Below are 19,062 nucleotides of genomic sequence, written 5' to 3'. Positions count from 1 at the left end.
GAAACAAAAATAAAACTGTTTGGCCATAATGACCATCGTTATGTTTGGAGGAAAAAGGGGGATGCTTGCAAGCCGAAGAACACCATCCCAACCGTGAAGTACGGGGGTGGCAGCATCATGTTGTGGGGGTGCTTTGCTGCAGGAGGGATTGGTGCACTTCACAAAATAGATGGCATCATGACTCAGGAAAATTATGTGAACATATTGAAGCAACATCTCAAGACATCAGTCAGGAAGTTAAAGCTTGGTCGCAAATGGGTCTTCCAAATGGACAATGACCCCAAGCATACTTCCAAAGTTGTGGCAAAATGGCTTAAGGATAACAAAGTCAAGGTATTGGAGAGGCCATCACAAAGCCCTGAACTCAATCCTATAGAAAATTTGTGGGCAGAACTGAAAAAGCATGTGTGAGCAAGGAGGCCTACAAACCTGACTCAGTTACACCAGCTCTGTCAGGAGGAATGGGCCAAAATTCACCCAACTTATTGTGGGAAGCTTGTGGAAGGCTACCCGAAACGTTTGACCCAAGTTAAACAATTTAAAGGCAATGCTACCAAATACTAATTGAGTGTATGTAAACTTCTAACCCACTGGGAATGTGATGAAAGAAATTAAAGCTGAAATAAATCATTCTCTTTATTATTATTATTCTGACATGTCACATTTTTACAATAAAGTGGTGATCCTAACTGACCTAAGACAGGGAATTTTTACTAGGATTAAATGTCAGGAATTGTGAAAAACTGAGTTCTAGTGTATTTGGCGAAGGTGTATGTAAACTTCCGACTTCAACTGTACACACACACTGTGTATGTATATATGATGGAATGTACAGTTGAATGTACATGTAGGCTACCTATCTTCTCTGGGATTCCATATGAGGTTTCCAACAGTATCCTGTACTCTAAAGTAGTCTGTCATACTCACAACTACTACAGAACTTGGAGCTGTTATGAACAAAGGGGCAACGGTACTTCAGGGCTGAGGAAGGCAATGTCACTAATGTGATGCTAAGCTCACTCTGACTTGCTGCCATCGCCCTCATTGGCTCACTGCCAAGTGAGGTGAGTATGGCTGTAGCAATGGTTTGTTTATTTCAAGCATTGTGCTTTAATCTTACTATGGGGGGGGGGGGTCACTGTAGGATTCCTTACACCTGTCAACTTACATCCTCACCTCCTCCCTCAGTCTAAACCAGACATCAAATCCACAAACCAGGTATTGGGAGCTTTCTAAAATTGTCACTGTGTATTAGTGTGAAATTAATGCATGATACGGGAATCACAAGAACATTTAATGTAAGAAAAACAATGCAATTTCATTAAGGTTTACTTACTGTGTTGCTAGAATTCCCATTTAAATGTAAACCACTGTCAAATAGTGGTGAAGAGACTCTGCTACTTTGACCAGCGGATGTTACAGGAGAGCCTGAAAACCATGAGAGCAAATGTTATATTGTTGAAACATGAACTACTTTATGTGATCAGCCTCAGAATAATCCTCAGAATCAGCCTGTCACAACATCAGCCTTAGTCACAAAACCAGCCTCAGTCACAGAATCAGCCTCAGTCACAGAATCAGCCTCAGTCACAGAATCAGCCTCAGTCACAGAATCAGCCTGTCACAAAATCAGCCTGTCACAAAATCAGCCTCAGTCACAAAACTAGCCTCAGTCACAAAACCAGCCTCAGTCAAAAAACCAGCCTCAGTCACAAAACCAGCCTCAGAATCAGTCTCACCTTTATTCTCCAAGCACAAGTACATACACTCAGAAAGTGATTAAGTGAAATGGTGCTGCCACAGTAAACAGAATCAACAGACAAGATTACAAACAAAAACTAAAAAACACACAAGCAGCGACCAAACACTACATCTGCCTCTCTGGGTACCTCAGGTATCAGAGCACCACGGCTGCCTCTCTGGGTACCTCAGGTATCAGAGCACCACGGCTGCCTCTCTGGGTACCTCAGGTATCAGAGCACCACGGCTGCCTCTCTGGGTACCTCAGGTATCAGAGCACCACGGCTGCCTCTCTGGGTACCTCAGGTATCAGAGCACCACGGCTGCCTCTCTGGGTACCTCAGGTATCAGAGCACCACGGCTGCCTCTCTGGGTACCTCAGGTATCAGAGCACCACGGCTGCCTCTCTGGGTACCTCAGGTATCAGAGCACCACGGCTGCCTCTCTGGGTACCTCAGGTATCAGAGCACCACGGCTGCCTCTCTGGGTACCTCAGGTATCAGAGCACCACGGCTGCCTCTCTGGGTACCTCAGGTATCAGAGCACCACGGCTGCCTCTCTGGGTACCTCAGGTATCAGAGCACCACGGCTGCCTCTCTGGGTACCTCAGGTATCAGAGCACCACGGCTGCCTCTCTGGGTACCTCAGGTATCAGAGCACCACGGCTGCCTCTCTGGGCACCTCAGGTATCAGAGCACCACGGCTGCCTCTCTGGGTACCTCAGGTATCAGAGCACCACGGCTGCCTCTCTGGGCACCTCAGGTATCAGAGCCCCTTGGCCAGGCGGTAGAGAATTTAAAGAGGGCCTTGTGCTAGTATGTCTTGTCAAAAGCATTGGTCCCCTAGCCTGGGACCCGTACCATGTGGGGAATTAGCATAGCTAAGAATACAACTAGGTCTATTGGAGCTCCTCTCTCTCATCCAACCAATCAGCATAAAGCTCAACAGCTTCATTGTTGACTCACCATGCCGACAACTTCAAAGGACCATTTCCAGACTCATTATGTAGTCGTTCCTAGTTCGCCAGCAATATGGCTGCTCGGATTTTGGACACCAAGCTATTATGTGCCAACCTCGTTATCACATTGAATGTTTTTGGTCTGTTTTTAACAATGTAACCACAGAATACACCAGCCTGCTGACATTCTGTCTCCTGCATGCTGCAGGCCAGGCAGGGAGGCCAGCAGAGACAAATGCAGGTCTCTGATATGACATTAGGTTGGCACAGAAGTCCCAGCTACTGTTCTAATCAATCCTCTACAGAAAACAGCAACCCTCAGTTAGATCAGCTGCCACAGGAAGACAAAGGAAAGCTTATGAACATGTCTTCAGGCCATTGGTTGAGTCAGTCAACCAACGGACAGCTTCACTTGAGCTTCCCTCTCCATTTTTTGAATGCGTAGTTACAGTACAGAATACGACACGGCACATGTAATGGTAATGGTCCATCCACTCAGAACTCTTACCCAATGGTAGCTTTAAAAATGATGGAACTTCCCTGAGGTACCGAACAGTGATGGTGACTTCCTCTCCAGCAGTCCGCAGGAGATGAACCTGCCAGGGGGGTGGTGGTGGTGGTGGGGGGGGGAGGGTCTCAGATGAACAAAAAATAGCCACCTACAAGTACATGTAACTGTACAGCACTTACGCACAGACGCGACGCAACACTTGAAATAAATACAGAATATGCAATCAGCAGTTAACCCTGTCTGAAGTAATGTCTCTTCAGTAATCACATACACTACTATATCTTCAAATACAGCCTTTCATTTGCTGGTGAGAAGCTAGCAAGATACAAGCAAACAATGGAATGTAATTACCCTTTGTCTGAGATCAGACAACCCCATTATCTGATTTATAGATGGTATTTACACTTGGTATGGCACAGACAGAGCCAAGTCAAGAAATACGTGTATTTTGTATTTTTTTTAGCAGCAGGCCAAATTAAATATTTTCCAATGACATTGCAAAAGTGATACAATAATAAAACGACCATAAGCTATTGCCTACAATTAATTTATTCGACTTCTTCCCAACAACATCAGTTGTTACTCTTTTTGCTATAGTCTGTTACTATTAAGACAGCTTGGCTTTATACGCTTTAAGTATTTTTTAAAGTGAAATTGCTTAGAAGTTCTGGAGGTGATAAAAGAGAACAGCTGTTGAGAGAGCGAGAGAGAGAATGATGAATCATAGCTCTCTTAAACTAGGAGCTCAATTTCCGTGCAGCCTTTGTGTGATGAATCTACTCCTTATCGATTTGTCACAGTCCAGACAAGTAAAAACAAAACAAACTCAATGAGTCTCCTTCATGACATGACAGAGCTCCGCTCACTTGACCAAGCATCTCTCCGTTTTGCGGAATCACAGGGAAAATATTTATTTTATTTAATCTGGGGAAAATATTATATGTGACAACGTCTGTGCAGAAGCTGAATAAATTATACTCACAACTTCTTCATGACTACAGTTTTCGACATTGATACCGTTGATCTAAACGGAGAAAACAAGAAAGGATGAAGAACAAAGTTAACAAACACTCTCATTTAGAAATGAAACACCAACTCAATTACAGTGACCTTGGCATATGTAAGTGATGCAAATAGATGCAATCTTGTTTTGCTTTTGGACATGTAAGATAAAGTCACTGTAGAGAACCTCAGGGTGCTCATGTTTTCTGAGTGGTGCTGTATACTGTAACTATGATAAAGACAGTTCAGTGTCATTGTAAATATTGTTCAGTAATTTACAACCATGTCTAGAATCTCTAGTTTATTCTAAGACGTGTGTTTCAAAGGCAACAAGATAATTGCATATGAGAGAACATACCTACAGTGAGGGAAAAAAAGTATTTGATCCCCTGCTGATTTTGTACGTTTGCCCACTGACAACGAAATGATCAGTCTATAATTTTAATGGTAGGTTTATTTGAACAGTGAGAGACAGAATAACAACAAAATAATCCAGAAAAACGAATGTCAAAAATGTTATAAAATGATTTGCATTTTAATGAGGGAAATAAGTATTTGACCCCTCTGCAAAACATGACTTAGTACTTGGTGGCAAAACCCTTGTTGGCAATCACAGAGGTCAGACGTTTCTTGTAGTTGGCCACCAGGTTTGCACACATCTCAGGAGGGATTTTGTCCCACTCCTCTTTGCAGATCTTCTCCAAGTCATTAAGGTTTCGAGGCTGACGTTTGGCAACTCGAACCTTCAGCTCCCTTCACAGATTTTCTTTGGGATTAAGGTCTGGAGACTGGCTAGGCCACTCCAGGACCTTAATGTGCTTCTTCTTGAGCCACTCCTTTGTTGCCTTGGCCGTGTGTTTTGGGTCATTGTCATGCTGAATACCCATCCACGACTCATTTTCAATGCCCTGGCTGAGGGAGGAGGTTCTCACCCAAGATTTTACGGTACATGGCCCCGTCCATCGTCCCTTTGATGCGGTGAAGTTGTCCTGTCCCCTTAGCAGAAAAACACCCCCAAAGCATAATGTTTCCACCTCCATGTTTGACGGTGGGGATGGTGTTCTTAGGGTCATAGGCAGCATTCCTCCTCCTCCAAACATCGCGAGTTGAGTTGATGCCAAAGAGCTCCATTTTGGTCTCATCTGACCACAACACTTTCACCCAGTTGTCACTCTGAATTATTCAGATGTTCATTGGCAAACTTCAGACGGGCATGTATATGTGCTTTCTTGAGCAGGAGGACCTTGCGGGCGCTGCAGGATTTCAGTCCTTCACGGCGTAGTGTGTTACCAATTGTTTTCTTGGTGACTATGGTCCCAGCTGCCTTGAGATCATTGACAAGATCCTCCCGTGTAGTTCTGGGCTGATTCCTCACCGTTCTCATGATCATTGCAACTCCACGAGGTGAGATCTTGCATGGAGCCCCAGGTCGAGGGAGATTGACAGTTCTTTTGTGTTTCTTCCATTTGCGAATAATCGCACCAACTGTTGTCACCTTCTCACCAAGCTGCTTGGCGATGGTCTTGTAGCCCATTCCAGCCTTGTGTAGGCCTACAATCTTGTCCCTGACATCCTTGGAGAGCTCTTTGGTCTTGGCCATGGTGGAGAGTTTGGAACCTGATTGATTGATTGCTTGCTTCTGTGTCTTTTATACAGGTAACAAGGTGATATTAGGAGCACTCCCTTTAAGAGTGTGCTCCTAATCTCAGCTCGTTACCTGTATAAAAGACACCTGGGAGACAGAAATCTTTCTGATTGAGAGGGGGTCAAATACTTACTTCCCTTATTAAAATGCAAATCAACATGCGTTTTTCTGGATTTTTTGTTGTTGTTATTCTGTCTCTCACTGTTCAAATAAACCTACCATTAAAATTATAGACTGATCATTTCTTTGTCAGTGGGCCAACGTACAAAATCAGCAGGGGATCAAACACTTTTTTCCCTCACTGTATACCAGCATATTTTGTATTTTTATTTATTTAACTAGGCAAGTCAGTTAAGAACAAATTCTTATTTACAATGACTGCCTAGGAACAGTGGGTTAACTGCCTTGTTCAGGAGCAGAACGACAGACTTTTACCTTGTCAGCTCAGGGATTTGATCTAGCAACCTTTTGGTTACTGGCCCAATGCTCTAACCACTAGGCTACCTGCCACCCCATATAGTCATGTGAATAAATATATGTTTGTTCATCTGTTGGTTGTATAATCAATACAAATATCTCCATATGTAAACTGATTTTATAAAAGTATCAGATAGCTCCTTTTCAGGTTCCCTAAGTGAAATTACAACTCCCATTCCAGTGAAAGAGGGTAGCTCAATTAAAATTCAAAGAGCATATCTCTCCGTCTTTCGCCTCTGACCTGAGGGTGCACTAACCTGTAACATAGCGTCCCCAACGAATAGCTTTCCGGTTTGGTATGCTGCGGGCGCCAATCGTTGAGTGTGAAAGGTTAATAAAAACATTACAAAATAATGACTCATTTCATACATGGCAATGTGATGGAAATATCAATGTTCCTGTCTGCCTAATCTCCACTGACATCACAGAGCTCTCAGGAACACAATAAACCATGAAATATGGAACTAATCGGGATATTAACTCATTTGCAGCAGCGTTAACAAAACAATGAAACTTCTTAACTGCTGAAAAGATTTTCATCTTTGAAGAAGCATGTTAACTTTCCTCTCGGAGGCATGTTCCTCTCTGGGTGACTAGAAGCATGTTCCTCTCTGGGTGACTAGAAGCATGTTCCTCTCTGGGTGACTAGAAGCATGTTCCTCTCTGGGTGACTAGAAGCATATTCCTCTCTGGGTGACAAGAAGCATGTTCCTCTCTGGGTGACTAGAAGCATGTTCCTCTCTGGGTGACTAGAAGCATATTCCTCTCTGGGTGACAAGAAGCATGTTCCTCTCTGGGTGACTAGAAGCATGTTCCTCTCTGGGTGACTAGAAGCATATTCCTCTCTGGGTGACAAGAAGCATGTTCCTCTCTGGGTGACTAGAAGCATGTTCCTCTCTGGGTGACTAGAAGCATGTTAACTTTCCTCTCGGAGGCATGTTCCTCTCTGGGTGACTAGAAGTATGTTCCTCTCTGGGTGACTAGAAGCATGTTCCTCTCTGGGTGACTAGAAGCATGTTAACTTTCCTCTCGGAGGCATGTTCCTCTCTGGGTGACTAGAAGTATGTTCCTCTCTGGGTGACTAGAAGCATGTTCCTCTCTGGGTGACTAGAAGCATGTTCCTCTCTGGGTGACTAGAAGCATGTTAACTTTCCTCTGAGGCATGTTCCTCTCTGGGTGACAAGAAGCATGTTCCTCTCTGGGTGACTAGAAGTATGTTCCTCTCTGGGTGACTAGAAGCATGTTAACTTTCCTCTGAGGCATGTTCCTCTCTGGGTGACTAGAAGAATGTTCCTCTCTGGGAGACTAGAAGCATGTTAACTTTCCTCTGAGGCATGTTCCTCTCTGGGTGACTAGAAGTATGTTCCTCTCTGGGTGACTAGAAGTATGTTCCTCTCTGGCTGACTAGAAGCACGTTCCTCTCTGGCTTATTAGAGGCATGTTCCTCTCTGGGTTATTAGAGGCATGTTCCTCTCTGGGTGACTAGAAGCATGTTCCTATCTGGCTTACTAGAAGCACGTTCCTCTCTGGCTTATTAGAGGCATGCTTTTCTGCTTTCACTACCAGAAAGGAATTGGGGGATGTGGCAAAAGAGAAGATGCCCTTCTATTTTAGGGTTCAATCTCAGGGTTATCCTGAGCAGTGGGAGGCTCTAACAGAATGGGTCTAGTTCCTATTCGTTACAATTAAACGATTGTTTTATATACCTCGTCAGCATATTTCCATGTACAGTTGATCAACTGCATTCAGGTTACCCACGTAGTAATACAATAATTACCTGACATAGAAACGTATAAACATGAGTGGAACATAACCTAAAGTGTTGTATATTGATATCGTTGATAACGGTACTAAACATGTCGGATGTTTCAGTCCACATCACTGTCCGATGTTTCAGTCCACATCACTGTACGATGTTTCAGTCCACGTCACCGTCCGATGTTTCAGTCCACGTCACTGTCAGATGTTTCAGTCCACATCACTGTCCGATGTTTCAGTCCACATCACCGTCCGATGTTTCAGTCCACATCACCGTAGGATGTTTCAGTCCACATCACCGTCAGATGTTTCAGTCCACATCACTGTCAGATGTTTCAGTCCACATCACCGTCCGATGTTTCAGTCCACATCACTGTCAGATATTTTAGTCCACATCACCGTCAGACGTTTCAGTCCACATCACCGTCAGACGTTTCAGTCCACATCACCGTCAGACGTTTCAGTCCACATCACCGTCAGACGTTTCAGTCCACATCACCGTCAGATGTTTCAGTCCACATCACCGGTAGATATTTTAGTCCACATCACCGTCAGACGTTTCAGTCCACATCACCGTCAGATGTTTCAGTCCACATCACTGGTAGAAATGTTCAATACTGCCTTACCTACTTGATCTTTAAACATCTTTGAAATGACCACAGGCACTTTATGCTCAGCACCCCCCTGGGAGACACAAGAGAAAGGTCATTTTTAAATGTGTAACATGTGTAACATTTCTATATATATAGTGCATTCAGAAAGTATTCAGACCCCTTGACTTTTTCCACATTTTGTTACGTTACAGCCTTATTCTAAAATGGATTAAATCGTTTTTTTCAATCTACACACGATACCCCATAATGACAAAGGCGGCACTAGTATCAAACGCACGTTAGTTAGCAATTCCGTCATGTAAAAACCAGGTTCGGCAGTTTACCTGTCTTATGTCACCTCGCTTGTGCTCAGATGGGAGGGGTGGAAATATTTGAGGCGTGTCCAAAGTGCTAATTTCTGGCAGCTCTGAGATGGATATTTAAGACCAACCAAAATCTGGTTTTAGTGGTAACACAGTTGGTTATGTCATGAATTCTGACAGCTGAAACACAGCCTATCCAGCCGTGATGCACACTGCCCATATGTGCATGGAACAAGAGTAGCCTAAACGTGCTTTTAGTGCCGTTATACTTCTTATTTAGAAACAGAAAAAACGAAACTTTTTCCCCATTTTGTTTTATTTGATTGAAAACAAAGCATAGACTCCTCTCCTCTCAATGAAGGATTCTTTTTTTTGTTCTGCCCAATGCAATTGCAAAGTAGTCAAGACTGTCGATAAACGGTTTGGCTCCTGAGACCGCTTGGAAATAAATCTTAATCACCAAAGCTTAATTAAAATATAAAGTTTGAGAGGAGTAAAACAGTGAGCCGACATTCCTTTTTAATCTATGTATTGTAGACAGGCCCACATTATTTTAGACCTGAACGTCCCGTTTTGGACGTGCGTAAAACCCTCCATAGTCTGAGTCGTATTAATGTTATATGTCCACAGGGAGAAATGATGATGCCTGTAAGTGTGACATAGCCTATTTAAAACAGGTTGTTGTTTCGTTTTGTTTCGAATTTGATTAGAATTATTTGTTCTCTTGTTAGGCCTTATCAATAATGAATTTAATCTTGCATATTGACAATGTTTGGCAAGTCCATTCTCAGCCATCATTTAATTTACAGTAAGCCTAGCCCCTATATCAGTGTGAATGCTATTGAAAACATGCAATTGCTTAGAACAATGTGGACAGCAAATGGGTTCAAAGTAATCATATTTAACAAAGATAGGTCTACATTCTGTTATTTCATTTCTGTTAAGCCATTTAACAAACTATAATGGATCAACATTGGAATTGGAGTTGATTCCAAGGCAATGCATAAAAGACCCTAAATACACAACGTGGAAGCAACCACATATTTCACCATGGAGCACGTTCTGATTGGCCAGTGAAGGGCCAAGCCTCAACACACCCACAACTTGTATATTCATCACAATCCAGCTCTTTCTCGCCAACGCCAGCAAGTCAGCTGATAATTGTAATAGTGAAAATAGCAACAACAACAAAAATATTTCTGACTACCACCTGCGCTTAGATTTACCATTGCGTTAAGGTTTGTTATAACAGAGTCTAGAATCTCTTATAAAAGGTCCAATACACTTTAGATGTTCTATTGATGAAAATGTAACCACTTACTTTGATGCTTAGGCCCAGACCTCCAGCTGCCTGCCTTCGGAGAACGACAGTTCTGTGCTTTAAAAAATGGGAATTGACCTTGGTAAAATAATCTTGAAATGTTGAAACAAGGTTGGAGGATAACACCTGAGTGTGCATCCTCCAATTATCCTCACTCTCAAAACCCTAACATTGACAGATACAGAATGCCTCCATGCTAACATAAAGAAGATACTTCCATTACTATAGATTTTCAATACAGTATATGTACGCTATACAATTGACGACCATACTAAAGCTAAATGTGAGTCAGATCTTTCCTGTCCCCAATTACATCCAACTGAAGCTATCGTGAGCTATGACATCAGTATCAGGAAGTGAAAAGCCAGCTGAGTTGTCGTCATCATCAGGTATTAATGTGAACGGAACTGAAGTCACTTCAGGTCACCTTCGATGAACGCCGAGTAACAGGAACACAAATATATTCACACACAAATACCAGTTTGAGTTTAAAGGGTTAGTTATGTGTACCTGGTTAATCCAAGTATAGGAAAGCCCACTATGACACCCATGCGACCCCTTAATGTCAAGATAGATCTTAAGTACTTACATTTAATTGTGGGTCACACCCTCTCGTGCAAACCACATCCAGCTTCTGTATGGTCAACACCTCTTTAGTCAGCTTCAGACGAACATCATAAGTATTACTGGTCTCCTTGTTATACAGCAGGGCAATTCCAGCTTTTGTCTGCGAACACATAGAAAACAAATAGGATTTTACCTGCCTGAGTTACTGGGACGTAGACTGTGGATTTGTCGGCTCTACTGTGTTTACACCACAACAGGACGTAAATATTATAAAACTCGATCGCCATGTGGTGAGATGTTGCTAATCTTTGACGGTTTGAATCCCGGCCTGAGACAAATAAAAATAATTGAATGTATAGCAACTGATCTTATCACCCAAAACCTGAGGGTCTGAGAGTAAAACCAACAGTATGTTTGACCATCTGTTTGGCTGCATTTATCATGTCCTCCGTTCCTAAGGTAATTGGGTCGTCCAAATAACCAGTCTTCTAGTGGCCTAGTTCTCTCACTAACAACAGGATCTCAGCGAGCAGATGTACACTGCTGCTTCAAAGAAAGACTAAGATTTATTAACATTTGTTTTCTTTTCCCTCTGTTTTGTGCCGCTACTGCTGTTCACATTATATCCTCCATGGTTTATTTCTATGCCTTCTTTTTCGTTCCATCTCTTGCTTTTGCATAATGTGCTGGAAAAATAATGCATGGAGGATTTTTGAGAGTTCTAGAATGGTCTTTTATTTTACTAAAGCACTCAGGTATTATCAAATCAAACTGTATTTGTCACATGAGCCAAATACAACACTGTAGACCTCACAGTGAAATGCTTACTAACAAGCCCCTAACCAATAATGCAGTTAAAAAATAAAAATGTACACCAAAAAATGAATTCAAATAAGAATAACAAATAAAAGTAACAAATAATTAAAGAGCAGCAGTAAAATAACAATAGCGAGGCTATATACTGGGGGCTATTGGTACAGAGTCAATGTGCGGGGGCACTAATTAGTTGAGGTAATTGAGGTAATATGTACATGTAGGTAGAGTTATTAAAGCGACTATGCATAGATAATAACAGAGTAGCAGCAGTTTAAAAGAGGGGGCGAGGGGTGGACAAATCAAATGGTCTGGGTAGCCATTTGATTAGATGTTTTGGAGTCTTATGGCTTGGGGGTAGAAGCTGTTTAGAAGCCTCTTGGACCTAGTCTTGGCACTCCGGTACCGCTTGCCATGCGGTAGCAGAGAGAACAGTCTATGACTAGGGTGGCTGGAGTCTTTGACAATTTTTAGGGCCTTCCTCTGACACCACCTTGTATAGAGGTCCTGGATGGCAGGAAGCTTGGCCCCAGTGATGTACTACCCTCTGTAGTGCCTTGCGGTCGGAGGCCGAGCAGTTGCCATAACAGGCAGTGATGCAACCAGTCAGGATGCTCTTGATGGTGCAGCTGTATAACTTTTTGAAGATCTGAGGACCCATGCCAAATCTTTTCAGTCTCCTGAGGTGGAATAGGTTTTGTCGTGCCCTCTTCACAACTGTCTTGGTGTGCTTGGACCATGTTAGTTTGTTGGTGATGTGGACACCAAGGAACTTGAAGCTCTCAACCTGCTCTACTACAGCCCCGTCGATGAGAATAGGGGTGTGCTCCTTTTCCTGTAGTCCACAATCATCTCCTTTGTCTTGATCACGTTGAGGGAAAGGTTGTTGTCCTGGCACCACACAGCCAGGTCTCTGACCTCTTCCCTATAGGCTGTCTCCTCGTTGTCGGTGATAAGGCCTACCACTGTTGTGTCATCGGCAAAATTAATGAGGGTGTTGGAGACGTGCCTGGCCGTGCAGTCATGAGTGAGCAGGGAGTACAGGAGGGGAATGAGCACTCACCCCTGATGGGCCCCCGTGTTGAGGATCAGCGTGGCGGATATGTTGTTACCTACCCTTACCACCTGGGGGAGGCTCGTCAGGAAGTCCAGGATCCAGTTGCAGAGGGAGGTTTTTAGTCCCAGGATCCTTAGCTTAGTGATGAGCTTTGAGGGCACTATGGTGTTAAATGCTGAGCTGTAGTCAATGAATAGCATTCACACATAGGTGTTCCTTTTGTTCAGGCAGTGTGGAGTGCAATAGAGATTGCATCATCTGTGTATCTGTTAGGGCGGTTTGCAAATTGGAGTGGGTCTAGGGTTTCTGGGATAATGGTGTTGATGTGAGCCATGACCAGCCTTTCAAAGCACTTCATGGCCACAGACGTGAGTGCTACGGGTCGGTAGTCATTTAGGCAGGTTACCTTAGTGTTCTTGGGCACAGGGACTATGATGGTCTGCTTGAAACATGTTGGTATTACAGACTCAGAAAGGGAGAGGTTGAAAATGTCAGTGAAGACACTTGCCAGTTGGTCAGCACATGCTCGGAGTAAACATCCTGGTAATCCATCTGGCCCTGCGGCCTTGTGAATGTTGACCTGTTTAAAGGTCTTACTCACATCGGCTGCGCAGAGCGTGATCACACAGTCGTCCAGAACAGCTGATGCTCTCATGCATGTTTCAGTGTTACTTGCCTCGAAGTGAGCATAGAAGTAATTGGGCTCGTCTGGAAGGCTCGTGTCACTGGGCAGCTCTCGGCTGTGCTCCGATTTGTCTGTAATAGTTTGCAAGCCCTGCCACATCCGACGACTGTCGGAGTCAGTGTAGTACGATTCAATCTTAGTCCTGTATTGACACTTTGCCTGTTTGATGGTTCGTCAGCGGGCAAAGCAGGATTTCTTATAAGCTTCTGTGTTAGAGTTCCGCTCCTTGAAAGCGGCAGCTCTACCCTTTAGCTCAGTGCAGATGTTGCCTGTTATCCATGGCTTCTGGTATGTATGTACAGTCACTGTGGGGACGACTTCATCGATGCACTTATTGATGAAGCCAATGACTGATGTTGTGTACTCCTCAATGCCTCCGGAAGAATCCCAGAACATATTCCAGTCTGTGCTAGCAAAACAGTCCTGTAGCTTAGCATCTGCTTCATCTGACCACTTTTTCATTGACTGAGTCACTGGTAATTCCTGCTTTAATTTTTGCTTGTAAGCCAGAATCAGGAGGATAGAATTATGGTCAGATTTGCCAAAATGGAAGGTGAGGGAGAGCTTTGTACGTATCTCTGCGTGTGGAGTAAAGGTGGTCTAGAGTTTTTTTTCTCCTCTGGTTGCACATTTAACATGCTGGTGGAAATTTGCTAAAACCGGATTTAAGTTTCCCTACATTAAAGTCCCCGTCCACTAAGAGCGCCGCCTCTGGATGAGCATTTTCTTGCTTGCTTATGCCCGTATACAGCTCATTGAGTGCGGTCTTAATGCCAGCATCGGTCTGTGGTGGTATGTAGACAGCTACAAAAAATAGTGTGGTCTACAGCTTATCACGAGATACTCTACCTCAGGTGAGCAAAACCTTGAGACTTCCTTAGATATCGTGCACCATTACAGTGTAATGCCTGTTGTTCATGTCGTCGTTCAGCCACTACTCGGTGAAACATAAGATATTACAGTTTTTAATGTCACTTTGGAAGTTTCATTTTGCTCGTAGGACATCAATTTTATTTTCCAATGATTGCATGTTTGCCAATAGAACGGATGGCAGTGGGGGTTTACTCGCTCACCTACGAATTCTCAGAACGCAGCCCGACCTCCGCCCCCTTTTTCTCCGTCTTCTCTTCACGCAAATGACGGGAATTTGGGCCTGTTCCCGGGAAAGCAGTATATCCTTCGCGTCGGACTCGTCGAACTCGTTAAAAGAAAAAACTTCTACCAATTCGTGGTGAGTAATCGCTGTTCTGATGTCCAGAAGTTATTTTCGGTCATAAGAGACGGTAGCAACAACATTATGTACAAAATAAGTTACAAACAATGCAAAAAAATTAACAAATAACACAGTTGGTTAGGAGCACATGAGACGTTAGCCATCCTCTCCAGCGCCATTCTACTATTGGCATTGATCAGAAGTAATTCAGGTACAACTAAACAATAAGTTTGAATTAAAACAATGCTTGCTTAAGCACCATTTTTGTTTAAGCATAAAGCACCACCTTTTTCTCTTCCCAAGAATGTCACAAGAAGACCAAAAAGTCCGCCTTAGAGGAGCTCTTTGAAAACGTGGAAAAATAGCTCAAGAAAACAACGCAGAGCCACCCTGTACAGCCATCATTCAATGAGTTCACAACAAGATGCAGTTGTACAGAAGCCTTCACTTCCCACACCTCAAGACCCAGTACCCTGGTGGTGGGAGAAGAGAGACACGGCATGTACCCGTCCCATCTTGTCAGAGCTCTTCGACGTGCACTTGAGTGTCTTCACCTTCCATGTTTCTCAACTGCAGGTGATGCAATTAGCCAGGAGAGATCACACAATCTGCTAACGAAAGTTGACATGTCGAAATTTCTAAAGAAGAACTGTTCATTTTGAAGTCTATGACACCACAAAAAAAAAATATACCACAATACAAAAGAAATATGGTTCTATTATTTTAGGTTTTCTAACTTTGGTTGAACCTTTTATGTTTTCAACAACATTTCATAAGAAGGAACTTCCAGTAAAGTGTTAATGTGGTAAATCTCAATTATTTAAAATAGCAAAAAAATACTTGAGATCCAAATCTTTTAATCCAAATGTGTGTTTTCACTAAACCCAATGAGTGATCTACTAGGATGTAATAGCACAAACGTTTGATCCATGCCTCTTTTAAAGTTTTAGAGAAGGAGCAAATTCTTTTTAAAACACAGTTTGGAATTTAGGTCATGCATTCCCCCCCCTCGATTTCCAGGAGGAGAGAAATATACTTCAAAGCTTTATGTAGAGACTAAGGGAAAATACTGCTGGACAATAAACACGAGGGGACACTACACCATAATTAAATCTGGCATTCTATCTGGATGCAGATGGGGTGAAAAGAAAGTACAAAGCCTATTAGTGCCATAAGCCAGTCGCTAGGTTTCCATCCAATTGGCAACAAAAAAATTGTATGCGAATATTCTAAAATCCTCATTAAAAAAATACATGCATTTTCCCACCAGAGATGCGCTTCCGTCAAATGTACTTGTTGCGGATAAAAGGCTGTGCGTGATGACGTAGCGCACATAAAAAAAAAAATATATATATATATATTTGCATTTCAAATTCCATGTACCGAATAAAAATGACAAGTTAAATAGGTTTCCATCGCATTTTCCACTTCTCTTATGGTTCTGTTACTAGATGCGTTGCGTTATATAGCGGATGTGCCACTCTGGTCTTGGCACTGTGCTCTAACCAACAGCTCACACTCATAGTGTAGTGTAATGTGCCACTCTGGTCTTGGCACTGTGCTCTAACCAACAGCTCGCATTCATAGTGTAGTGTAATGTGCCACTCTGGTCTTGGCACTGTGCTCTAACCAACAGCTCACTCATAGTGTAATGTAATGTACCACTCTGGTCTTGGCACTGTGCTCTAACCAACAGCTCACACTCATAGTGTAGTGTAATGTACCACTCTGGTCTTGGCACTGTGCTCTAACCAACAGCTCACTCATAGTGTAGTGTAATGTGCCACTCTGGTCTTGGCACTGTGCTCTAACCAACAGCTCGCACTCATAGTGTAGTGTAATGTACCACTCTGGTCTTGGCACTGTGCTCTAACCAACAGCTCACTCATAGTGTAGTGTAATGTGCCACTCTGGTCTTGGCACTGTGCTCTAACCAACAGCTCACTCATAGTGTAATGTAATGTGCCACTCTGGTCTTGGCACTGTGCTCTAACCAACAGCTCACTCATAGTGTAGTGTAATGTGCCACTCTGGTCTTGGCACTGTGCTCTAACCAACAGCTCACACTCATAGTGTAGTGTAATGTGCCACTCTGGTCTTGGCACTGTGCTCTAACCAACAGCTCACACTCATAGTGTAGTGTAATGTGCCACTCTGGTCTTGGCACTGTGCTCTAACCAACAGCTCACACTCATAGTGTAGTGTAATGTGCCACTCTGGTCTTGGCACTGTGCTCTAACCAACAGCTCACTCATAGTGTAATGTAATGTGCCACTCTGGTCTTGGCACTGTGCTCTAACCAACAGCTCGCACTCATAGTGTAGTGTAATGTGCCACTCTGGTCTTGGCACTGTGCTCTAACCAACAGCTCGCACTCATAGTGTAGTGTAATGTGCCACTCTGGTCTTGGCACTGTGCTCTAACCAACAGCTCACACTCATAGTGTAATGTAATGTGCCACTCTGGTCTTGGCACTGTGCTCTAACCAACAGCTCACACTCATTGTGTAGTGTAATGTACCACTCTGGTCTTGGCACTGTGCTCTAACCAACAGCTCACTCATAGTGTAGTGTAATGTGCCACTCTGGTCTTGGCACTGTGCTCTAACCAACAGCTCACACTCATAGTGTAGTGTAATGTGCCACTCTGGTCTTGGCACTGTGCTCTAACCAACAGCTCACTCATAGTGTAGTGTAATGTGCCACTCTGGTCTTGGCACTGTGCTCTAACCAACAGCTCACACTCATAGTGTAGTGTAATGTGCCACTCTGGTCTTGGCACTGTGCTCTAACCAACAGCTCACACTCATAGTGTAGTGTAATGTGCCACTCTGGTCTTGGCACTGTGCTCTAACCAACAGCTCACTCATAGTGTAATGTAATGTGCCACTCTGGTCTTGGCACTGTGCTCTAACCAACAGCTCACACTCATAGTGTAGTGTAATGTGCCACTCTGGTCTTGGCACTGTGCTCTAACCAACAGCTCACTCATAGTGTAATGTAATGTGCCACTCTGGTCTTGGCACTGTGCTCTAACCAACAGCTCGCACTCATAGTGTAGTGTAATGTGCCACTCTGGTCTTGGCACTGTGCTCTAACCAACAGCTCGCACTCATAGTGTAGTGTAATGTGCCACTCTGGTCTTGGCACTGTGCTCTAACCAACAGCTCACACTCATAGTGTAATGTAATGTGCCACTCTGGTCTTGGCACTGTGCTCTAACCAACAGCTCACACTCATAGTGTAGTGTAATGTACCACTCTGGTCTTGGCACTGTGCTCTAACCAACAGCTCGCACTCATAGTGTAGTGTAATGTGCCACTCTGGTCTTGGCACTGTGCTCTAACCAACAGCTCACACTCATAGTGTAGTGTAATGTGCCACTCTGGTCTTGGCACTGTGCTCTAACCAACAGCTCACACTCATAGTGTAGTGTAATGTGCCACTCTGGTCTTGGCACTGTGCTCTAACCAACAGCTCACACTCATAGTGTAGTGTAATGTGCCACTCTGGTCTTGGCACTGTGCTCTAACCAACAGCTCACACTCATAGTGTAGTGTAATGTGCCACTCTGGTCTTGGCACTGTGCTCTAACCAACAGCTCGCACTCATAGTGTAGTGTAATGTGCCACTCTGGTCTTGGCACTGTGCTCTAACCAACAGCTCGCACTCATAGTGTAATGTGAGTATAGGCGACATGATGAGATTATTATGAATAAGATTATTTTTATTTGTCAAACGGCAGCCAAGTATCATGTCACCAGAACCTTTCGATATTTATTCGAAAAGAGCATCAAGCTCATCACCGTGTACTTTCATCTGTAGATGAATAAACTGCATGGTTTCCAGAGTCGTAGTAAAAGGACCACACACTATCATTGCGCAAGTCTAATTTATTTAAAAAAAATTCTACTTCATTTTCATAATCTGCAGCATCACCCCAACATCAACATGATGTGAAAATGGCGTGTTTCTATGTTTTGTAGTAAAAAAAAAAACATATGGGAAGATAGGTGTTTCAGTTGACATCGTCGGTGTGCATCGTCAGTGTGCATTTTTTTAAAATAAATTACTAAATGGTTGATGTCATTGAATTTTTTTATTTTTTTTACTACAAAACATACAACCGCGCCATTTCCACATACAGTACCAGTCAAAAGTTTGGACACACCTACTCATTCAAGGGTTTTTCTTTATTTTTACAATTTTCTACATTGTCGAATACAGTAAAAAGAAAAGAAAAACCCTGGAATGAGTAGGTGTGTCCACACTTTTGACTGGTACTGTACGTTGATTTTGGGGTGGTGCTGCTGGAGATAATGAATATGAAATGTCCCTTTAAAAACAGCCACATGAGAAACCACTTCTGACAAATAAAAAAAAACTATCAAGTCCATTTA

The 19,062-nt window shown here is 43.3% G+C and overlaps 1 protein-coding gene across 1 annotated transcript in view; it reads right to left on the bottom strand.

Moving 5' to 3' along the window:
- LOC106606698 (gamma-2-syntrophin) overlaps positions 1-19,062 on the bottom strand; it is an 84,341-nt gene that overhangs the window by 48,042 nt on the left and 17,237 nt on the right. Inside the window, exons 2-8 of the mRNA XM_045694316.1 lie at positions 10,918-11,055; positions 10,329-10,385; positions 8,718-8,775; positions 6,591-6,634; positions 4,192-4,233; positions 3,207-3,294; positions 1,337-1,428 (exon numbers count right to left, since the gene is read on the bottom strand). Of these exons, the coding sequence (XP_045550272.1) occupies positions 1,337-1,428; positions 3,207-3,294; positions 4,192-4,233; positions 6,591-6,634; positions 8,718-8,775; positions 10,329-10,385; positions 10,918-11,055 (519 nt within the window). The remainder of the gene's footprint in view (positions 1-1,336; positions 1,429-3,206; positions 3,295-4,191; positions 4,234-6,590; positions 6,635-8,717; positions 8,776-10,328; positions 10,386-10,917; positions 11,056-19,062) is intronic.

The sequence above is a fragment of the Salmo salar genome, chromosome ssa01, assembly GCF_905237065.1.
Source record: "Salmo salar chromosome ssa01, Ssal_v3.1, whole genome shotgun sequence".
Taxonomy (NCBI): Eukaryota; Metazoa; Chordata; class Actinopteri; order Salmoniformes; family Salmonidae; genus Salmo; species Salmo salar.
This window is presented reverse-complemented; position numbering and strand designations above follow the sequence as displayed.